The sequence below is a fragment of the Pteropus alecto genome, unplaced genomic scaffold (assembly GCF_000325575.1).
Source record: "Pteropus alecto unplaced genomic scaffold, ASM32557v1 scaffold53, whole genome shotgun sequence".
In the NCBI taxonomy this organism is placed as follows: Eukaryota; Metazoa; Chordata; class Mammalia; order Chiroptera; family Pteropodidae; genus Pteropus; species Pteropus alecto.
Window position 1 is genome coordinate 3,276,825 of NW_006434366.1, and position 10,006 is coordinate 3,286,830.

General features: G+C 46.9%; 1 protein-coding gene across 1 annotated transcript in view; it reads right to left on the bottom strand.

Moving 5' to 3' along the window:
• The window catches only part of LOC102895479 (histone-lysine N-methyltransferase SETMAR), a 56,226-nt gene extending 50,401 nt beyond the window's left edge, over positions 1 to 5,825 (bottom strand). The window contains exon 1 of the mRNA XM_025044834.1: positions 5,712 to 5,825. Within this exon, the coding sequence (XP_024900602.1) occupies positions 5,712 to 5,825 (114 nt within the window). The remainder of the gene's footprint in view (positions 1 to 5,711) is intronic.
• Between the last annotated feature and the right edge of the window lie 4,181 nt (positions 5,826 to 10,006).

The window sequence follows — 10,006 nt, forward strand, 5'->3', positions numbered from 1 at the left end:
GCCCCCACGCCTCCAGTTCCCGCCCCTCCAGCCCCTGTTCAAGGCCAGGGATCTGCACTCAGGGTTTAGTCTGTGCCTCTTACTGCTAGCTTTCTGGGGCCTGGATTCTGGTCACTGCTTCTGCGTTCCTCGTGTGCTAACCAGTTCTTGCGCCTTGTTCCCTGTCCCCTTCCTACGTGTTTATCCTCCCCGCACTGTGCTAAGAGCTGGAACCCTGTGAGACCCTCGGATGCCCACCTGCTCCTTCTCACCTGTGCAGATCTTCTGCCTCTTAATCTGACTGTCCACTTCGCTTTCCCTCACCGAGGCCCCTGGATCCCAGAGTTTTCCTGACATCAGGTGTAGGATGGGAGCTGTTCCCATGCGTGTCACCCTTGCACAGGTGCACCCAGATTGGGATAGAAAAGTAGTAAGCAAATAGTACCACCAGTTTGTATGCATTTGGCATGGCATTCATTACAATATTTTGCTGGCGTGTCAGTAATACAACTTTATAATCTCAAAGTTTTAATTTACAAAGGAAAATAAGTTAATGTGACGAATCTGATTTTTATCTTCCCTTGGAAGAGGAGTTATGCTCTATTTGGTAATGAAGCAAGCAATTGTATACCAGCCAAGAATTCACATAAAATGCTTAATTTTATTTTGATAACCTGAGGTTTATAATTTCAGAGTTTTAAATATTCTCATGTGACTAGCGTTAATACCAAGTTCACTTTTACTATCTTGAGGTTTTTGACCTAGAAGTTGTAACTGTTGTTCTATTACAAAAAAAAGAATGTTCTCCACCACTTTCCCATGCACTAGGGAAGTGTGCACGTACCATTCGTGCTTGCTTGACGCGTGCGCGTGCCACTATTAAATACTTATGCCGTGTGAGAAAAGAGAAAACTTACAAATAGCGTTTGATAAATATTTTTAAAAATGACTTCAACTGCAAATTATATGTTAGTGATGAGAGAACAGGGGCGTTTTTAGCACAGACGAGACAGTCTGTGGGTTGTGTGCACTTAATGTCCCAGCGCTGGAAGGGCTCCTTTCCCTTTCGCTCGAAAAAATCGTTTCAGAATGGACGTGGGTAAGAGCGGAGCTGTCACAGGGACAGCCACAGAGAGCGTGGTCACCCGTAACTGCAGCTGTTCTTAGAGTCCGCTTCCTTTGACATCTCACTGCTGACGGACGCAGGAGCGTTCCTTAGCACCGTGGGTGAGAACTCCATTCTAGACGTTGATGCTTAAACTCACAGTTCTCGCCAGAATTTTCCAGACTTTGGCTCTCCTCTTTTAATCTCTCTCTTCCATTTCATTAACCAAAACCCGCTGGTATACCATGTTAGAAAAAGATGAGAAAAATGAAGCCAAAAACTCATTACCTGTTGTTTCTTCCCAGGCAGTGTTGATTAGGTTAGGATTCATCAAGACTTTCTTGTTTTTGGTCATCAGTATTGTCTTGTAGAAATGTGGTCAAAGAAGTACAGTGGTCTTTTGAAGTTAGGGGTTTAATAGAAAGTTGCCCACTGTCGGCCGCTGTATGGAACTGTGTGTGTGCGTCTCATGTACAGTGACCGGAGTCCTGATATGTGCTGGTCAGAACATCGCTTCAGAATACAGCGTGGATCTTGTCGCCCCCCTGCTCAGGAGCTTTCGGCGGCTCCAGAATGAAGGCAGAAACCCGCCTCATCGCTCACCTCTTCACACCGTCTTGCCCTCGCTCGTTTCGCTCTCTGTGCTCTGTCCTCTGTCCAGTTTGTTGAGTGTCCCCTTGTGCCACAGGACCTTGACTGATGCTGACCCCCCTGCTGGAGCCTCTCGTTCTTCTCTCCCCACTAGTCCTCTCTCAGATCTCAGCTCGGGAAAGACTGACTCAACCCCTGATCCGCGCCAGCCCCTCCAGCTCACTCTTCTCTCTTCTTACTGCCACCCCGGTTTCCGTTTTACATTCGTGTGGCGGTCTGTGATGCATGTTTGTTTCTCCCTCTGCTATGGGCTCCACGTGGGCAGGAGTCTGTCTGGTTTTGTTCCTTATTGTTTGTTTCCAGGGCCTGGCAGATGATCTGCTCTCAGTGAATAAATGAATGAAAAGATCAATATGACATGAAAGTGGCTGGCGGGGCACTGGAGAGCTGGCTCGGGAGCTCCAGCTCGGGAGCCCAGCGACACATGAAGTTCAGCGAACGACTGGCCCCGTCTGCCTGCGAAGATCGTCCATCCGCCTTTTGGATCCCGGTTTGGTTGCACCGCGTGGAGCAGCCAGGCGGGAGGGCTGCTCGCCGCAGCCGCCAGGGCAGTCTGTCGGTTGCTCTTTCAACCAGAGATTCAATTTGTGATCTTCTGAGTCACTATTGGAGGCCAAGCAGTTTGTTGTTGATAGGCTGGGAATGATTTTGTTGTAAAATACGTCCTGTTTGTGGAGTGCTTCTCATCGAATGATCTCCTCGGTCCTCGTGGGGACCCTGTGATAGAGACAGAGCTGTACCGGGAACAGATGAGATGACTGTCCTACGCTGGCATGTGACCTACCCAAGCCATGCCCTGTCTAAGAGGTTGAGCTGAGACTTAAACTTGGGCCTTCGGACTCCAATCCAGGACTAATCCCGCCAAGTCCAAGTGTCTTCTTCTCTGAGAGGACTTATTATGTGGGAACCAGGGGTCAGTGAAATTTTACTTGGCATTCCCTTGCCCCACAATGAAGATAAATGACCGACATCAGGATAGGCTGGCTGCAGTTTATGTCACAGGGTTTTGGACATCTACGATCCTTTGTTCTCTGTTGAGATGTTATGTCACACGGAGATATTTGAAGACTCTATTCTGGACCTGAACTTTAAATCTCTCATTTATCTTTCCTAACCTGAAAATTTCCCTTCTAATTATCTAAATTCTCTCTCTAATAAACCAAACTCTACTAGTTACTGTCCACTGATTTCTGCTGTGGAGTTTTATTTGTGTTTTGGATGATTAAATCTACTTCATGATAGCCATGGAGAAGGACATCATATCTTTATTTTAGTCCCGTGTCCTGAAAAATATGTTGTCACTGTAAATCTTATTTTAAAGGTCCTTATGAAAAATCTTAATTCTTTCCGGATTATAAAATTAATACACATCATATAAAAAAGTACAAAGAATGAAAGATAGATAATCTACATTCTACATTTTAATGATAACATTTAGTATAATACCTTCTAGGAAAGTAAAAATTATTTAAAAATATTATTTTAAATAACTTTATAATAGTCCATCATCTGAGTATAGTATACTTCATCTAATCATCCTTGTAATTTTTTGATACCTAGATTGTTTCCAATATCTCACTATCATAGGTAGTTTTGGATGAACATTTTGTCCAAATCGTTGGTTATTTTCTTAGGATGATTGCTTAGAAGTTGAATCATTAGGTTCATAAGTAATAATGATAAAAAAAAATCCTTCTAAAAGTAAAATATAAAATAGGAAACAAAAGGAAAACAGTACCAAAGTGTTCAGAATAAAAATTAAAAGCACTTCAAAAAAACTGACTCAAAATGGATCATAGACCTGCATGTAAAAATGCAAAACTATAAAACTTCTGGAAGATAACATAAGAGAAAATCTAGATGATCTTGTATTTTAAAAATACAGCACCAAAGGCACAGTCTATTAAAGAAATAATTGATAAGCGAAGCTGCATTAAAATTAAACACTTCTGCTTTACAAAAGGCATCGTCAAAGGAATGAGACAGGCCACAGACTGGGAGAAAATATTTGCAATGGACATGTCTGGTTAAGGACTGTTATCCAAACATACACAGAATTCTTAAAACTCAATAATTTATTAAGAAAATGAATAATCTGATTGAAAAATGGGCAAAATATCTGAACAGTTACCTTACCTAAGAAGATATGTAGTTGGCAATAAGCATATGAAAAGAGGCTCACCATAATATGTCATTAGGGACTTGTGAATTAAAACAATGAGATACCCCTAGTAGGATGGCAGAAATTCAAAACACTGACAACACCAAATGCTGGTGAGGATGCGGAGCAACAGGAACTCTCCCTTATTGCTGGTGGGAATGCAAAATGGTCCAGCAACTTTGGAAGGCAATTGGAACATTCTTACGAAACTAGATATATGATCCAGCAGTTGAGCTCCTTAGTGTTTACCCAAAGGAGCTGAAAACTTAAATCCACAAAAAAAATCTGCACATGAATATTTATAGTAGCTTTAATCATAATTGCCAAAACTTGGAAGTGAACAAGATGCCCTTCAGTCGATGAATTGGTAAACAAATCAAGGTACATCTAGAAACAGAATGTTGTTCGGCACTAAAAATAACTGAGCGATCAAGCCGTAAACAGATGTGGAGGAACCTTACATGCCTGAGAAAGCTTGTCGGAAAAGGCCGCATACTGCGTGATTTAAACTTCTGCGTGCGTCCTGGAAAGGATAAGACTGTGGTGACAGGAAAAGGATCAGGTTGCCAGGGCATGGGGCGGGAGGAGGGATGACTAGGCAGAGCCCAGAGGGTTTTCAGGGCAGCGAACCCACTCTGCATGCCGTTAGAATGCTGGTTACGTTTGCCCAACACCCCGGAATGTAGAACACCGAGACTGAACCCTAATGCGAACCATGGACTTTGGGTGATAATGACATATTGGTGTCGCTTCATTAATGGCTGCAGATGGGCCGCTCCGGTGCAGGGATGCTGTGTGTGCCTGGGGTGGCAGTGGGGGACGGGCGGTGTATGAGCTCTCTGTACTTTCCACTGGATTTTGCTGTGAACCTAAAACTTCTTTAGAAAACAGTCTATTAAAAAAAATCCTCTCCCCTCCCCTCTTTCTACTGGGCCACTCAGGAAAAAGTTCATCGTCGGCCAGTTCTCGTTTCTCTTTTTAGTTTTCCTGGCAGTTGTGAGATAATTATTTCTCCAGTCCTTGATTTCTCAGCTTCGGGAAGTTTCCGCCGACTCTGTGCTAAGAAAGACGAACGAGGTCTTCACCTCACTTTTATGATCTGCCAGTTCTGTGGGATATATGTTTTCCTATTAGTTTCCTTTGTAGCTTTTAAGTCTTGGGACCCTGATTTTAATGTGTCGTACACCTTGGGATGGTGGCGTGTTTGTCCTTCCTGCTCACTATTTCGCCATTGCATTGGAAACTGCCTTAGATGTACAGGCCTGGTGTTGGTGGTGTGTGTGTGGGTGGGAGAGGCAGTAATTCTGGGCAGCTCTGAGTGAAAAGACAGGAGGGAGACCGCGCCCTTATCCTCTGGCAGTGTCCGTTCAAAAAGATCCAAGATGCTCTCACATAAAAAAATCAGCACATAACCTCCTTGCTTCTCGTCTCAACTTGCCTCCACCATGAGAAGTACGAGGGCCTGAGGGCCTTCAAGAGCTGCCCGAGGAAGGGCCGGGTGCCTGCATGTCGCGGCCATCACCATCCGTGTCACGGGTGCCTCTTGAACGTGACAGAAGATCGTAAAGCGTTTCTCCGGGTTACAGGCTTTAGTGCGTGCCTCGTTTCTCCAGAGGTGCGCGGTAGTTAATTCAGTCATTTGCTGGTTGGTTTCCCCTGAGAGCTTTCTTCTTGGCGCTGTTTCCTTCTTTCTTGGCACATGCTCGATGTCACCCTCGGTGAGCTGACGGCTCCTCAGTCTGTACCTCTAGCCTCGTCTTTCATCACTTTCCTCAACAAGATCCTCAGATTTAGGAAACTCAAAACTGTACTTACCTTTCCCCGCAGAACTTGCCAGCTTTCCACATTGCACTCCACCATCAGGCCCTTGCTCAGGCAAGAAAATCGGGTGCCGACTGTGGCTCCTCCATCTCCCGGGTCGCCCCACATCGGGTTGGTCATCAAGTCCTGCTGATGTTCCCTGCTACAGTTTGTTATTGATTTGTTATCTTTTTTTAAATTTCTACCACTGTGGGCCTTGCCCAGACCACCATAGTTTTTCAACTGGATTAATGCAGTTGCTTTTTATCTGGTTTCTGTGCCTCAAGGTACTGTTTTCAAATTCAGTCTTTGCACTGCTGCCAGAGTGGTCTTTCTAAAATATAGATTCAAGCACTGTTACTCTCCTGTTTGAACCATCCCATCTCTACCTCTGTCGTCTATCGATCGATCGATTTATCTATCTATTATCTATCAATATAAACATGGTTTGCCAGAGAAACAGAACCAATAGGAGATGTAAATGTATGTATGTATATGTACACACACACACACACACACACACACACACAAAAGATTTATTGTCGGAATTGGCTCACAGTTACAAAGGTTAAGAAGTCCCATGATCTGCTGTCTGTAAGCCGGTGAACCAGGAAGATGGTCTAATTCGGTCTGAGCACGAAGGCCTGGGAATCGGGGCTGATGGCGAAAGTCTCGGTCTGAGTACAAAAGCTGAAGAGCCAGGAGCGCTGAGGAGCGAGGGCCGGAGAAGGTGGGTGGCTCAGCCCAAGCAGAGAGCGGACTCGCCCTTCCTCTGCCTTTTTGTTCTATTTGGGCCCTCAACAGACTGGACAAGGCCCACTTCCTTCGATCGGGCCGACCTGCTTTACTCAGCCTACTGATTCAGATGCTGATCGCCTTCCCAGACAGCCCCAGAGACACGCCCAGAAATAACGTGTTTCCAGCTCCCTGGGCGTCCCTCAGCCCAGTGAAGCTGACACGTAGAATTAGTCATCACAATACGTACATGCGCAAATACACGCACGCGCATCCCCTTGATGACATTGCCTGCAGGCTAATTGGCCTCATCTCTTCCTAGAAAAATCTTTCTTTTCCGTCACTATGCCATGCTCTCCTTTGCTTCCGGAATGTCACACCACACCGGTTATTTCTTTTGCCTGGATGACTCCTCCTACCCCTCTTTAATTGGTGACTTATTCTCACCTTTTGCGGCTTGTATATATCTTTCTTCCTGAACCTTCCCTTGATAACTAAAGTCTGGAATAGCGCCATTCCCAGGCGCTCCCACGGAAATATTTTCCCTTTTCCCATGTGCCGTATGGTAATTCTGGTTTGCACTTTCGATCCTAGTAGGCTGTGAGTTGTGTACAGATGTGAATATACACACGCATTCGTAAACATGAGTGCTGAGTGAATATGTGGATGAGCACGAGGAACGGAAAGATTCCATCGAGCATCTACGTGGGGCTTTGCTGTTACAGTGAGGTCCGTGGGAGGAAGAAATAAAAGCAAAAACAGGAAAGACATTTGCTACCTGAAGGTAAGTTTCTAATCGCTGCTTCTACTGGAAGTGCAAAGATGTTGACATTTTATATTCCCTTTGATTTTTGATAAATTGATTCCTTTTCTTGAATGTTAATTCATAAAACAGAATTATTGAATCACAAAATGATTCATGTAGGCTTATCCCTGATTTTAAAAATGGGAAAGCAGAGCCTCAGAGAGCCTAAGTGGCTTGTTTTAGAGTCGGGGCCAGATCCCAGCTCTCTGGCCTCTCAGGCACTGTAAATGAATTAAACGCCCATTGAATTGTAGCATGTGCTTCCTGTACACAGTTATCCACGTTCCCAGTTTAGGTCCTTAGAAAAACGGTCGTAATTCTTCAAGGCTGGGGGATGATCGCTTCAGTCCCCATGGGACACAGAAAGTGTTAATAACTAATTAGGCAGGAGTGATCCAGGTGGTCCCTGGGGGCACTGGTAAATGTTGGGACACCTCTGGGTACGATGGAATAGTTTTTGGCACATCGGCGGAAACACTGGAGCTTCTCCTTCGGGCGAGGGAACAGCAGGCCCCAGCCTTTCCTACAAAGCCACGGCCGTGGGCTCGTTTAGCACCGACTTCAGCCCCATAACTCATGTCCTCACCTTCTGACACGGGTTCCAGGACTCCCTCGAGAAACCTGTGTGCCGGCATTTCCTGTCTGCTCATCTGTGCCCGATTCCTCATGACTCAAACACTTCGAAACTGCAGTGTGATATTCGAAGGCCTTGCTGAATCGCATACTTCATGTTAAGCATTTCACATAGGTTGTGTGTTCTGTCAGCAGAACAGGCTGGCCTTTCGTGCGCATTAAACACGCCAAGTTACACTGGTGCTATTTTGTGGTTCAGGGATCGCTCACTGGAAACGTCTGCGGTGACTGCTTTCGCCATGGAGCAGGAAGAACAGCTCGTGAAAATGGCTTATAAAAGTAAAAACAAGACAGCGGTCCACCCACTGCAGGTCCAGACTCCCCCGAGGCATCTCATTATGGTATCTCAAACACCTCCTTGTTCAGCGAAGTCGGGAGGTTTGAAGGAGATGGTGCCTGAGGCGCCTCCTCGCTCTGACGTCACGGGACATGATGACACCCCTCAAGAAGCCATCTGCGGGTCTGAGGACGAGCGCGGGTCACGGTCCCACAGAAGGCGCTGCGCTTCCGCACGCACTGTCTGCACTTGCATCTGCGGGCGGGTCCTCCACGCGCAGTCGCAGCCTGGCTGAGGAGAGGTGCAGGCGTTTGCCTTCCGTGGACCCGCAGGCTTTTGTTAACCGCTGCTGAATGTCCAAAGTAACTGAATATGAGAGATGGGGACTCCTGGCGAGGCCTGGGGGTGAGAGAGGAAAGAAGGGACCATGACCCGCTGACCTCGTGGGGCTGGGGCGCGCTCGTTCTGAGCGCAGGCGTAGCGGCCGTGTCGGAATCCCTGTCTTCCCTAACGCACAGCTGCTCGGGGTCTCTCAGATGGCGACAGTGGACGAGACATTGCGCTTTTTGGCTGGCGAGATCTTCTGTGCTCCGGGACTGTCTTCTTTATAACTCGTGACCTTGAAAATCATTTTAAATGATAAACAAGCAAAGACACAATCAAGTTGTTTATAGCTTTCTCTTCTTTTTTTCTTTGGGCTGCAAGCAAGTATAAATTCTTCCTTCGGAATAGTACCCTGATTTCCTTTGGGAGAACTGTCCCCATCATTTTATGCGATGTTGCTGGGATGGTGAATTTCCAGGTGCCTGTCTTCCTCCACGGAATCCGGACGACAGAGCCTCGTGCTCTCTGCTCCCCGGGGGCTGACGTGGCCACCGCATTCTTTCCCGGCCTTGGCTAGTGATTTAAGGACATGAGGACAGCTGGAAGGCACAGCATGGGAGCGGAGCAGCGGCCCTAACGTCGCGCTGCACCCGCAGCAGTGTGCTCGCTGTGTTTCTCACTTCTCAGCTTCGGGGGTTCTCCTGGTGGCTGCAGGGTGCACACCTGCCCCTCTCGCAGGCTCCTGTTGGTTCTGTGACACCCTCCACCCACAATATGTTTGCTTCTGATTAAATTGGTCAGCGTCCGTTCTGAAGATTCCAGTCAAGAACTACGATGCGTGTGTCCAGTCTGCCGGCCTACAGTGAGCTCCACTTCCGTTCATCACCGAGGCGGCGGGAGGGATTGAAATTGGACGCTCACCAGTCGCAGTTACTTGTTCCCGTCGTTCCTGTTAAATGCACTCTCGCCACCAGCACCTACACTCGGCCACTCAGCAGATTCAGAAATGCATATTTTCTCAAGCCTTAATAAAACATGGAATGAATTCTTCCTCTGTACGAGATCACTTGATACGGTCTTTCTGTCTGTGGCACAGAGGTCGGGGGACGTTCATAGCCCAGATTCTTACGTGGCATACACAGTTCCCTCCCACTGCCAGGGTTCCCCTCGCGGGTAGAATAGCGCGCCACCGTCGACCCATCGCCCCGATGAATGCGACAGTTCTCCATCGTGGCGGAGTCTGTGCTATCAGGGTTAGTGGTGTCTTAAAGAAAGGCCGTTATGTCCACTCAAGAGGGTGACTCCTTCTCATCTCTTATTTATCAGTAAAATGAATGAAAAAAAGCGTGTCTTTCTTTGCATGGATAAGCAGGACAGGGCGTGTCAGTGGGGGCAGTTGGGATGGCAGGCACCTCTGTCACCTGCTCACGATCAGCAGTTCAAGTTTTATTTTTGCAGATTTAATTGTCACATGGTTTGGGTGACAGCAAGGGGTGTGGTTAGAGGCTGAAATCAAATAGCGTGCTTCGCATCGGA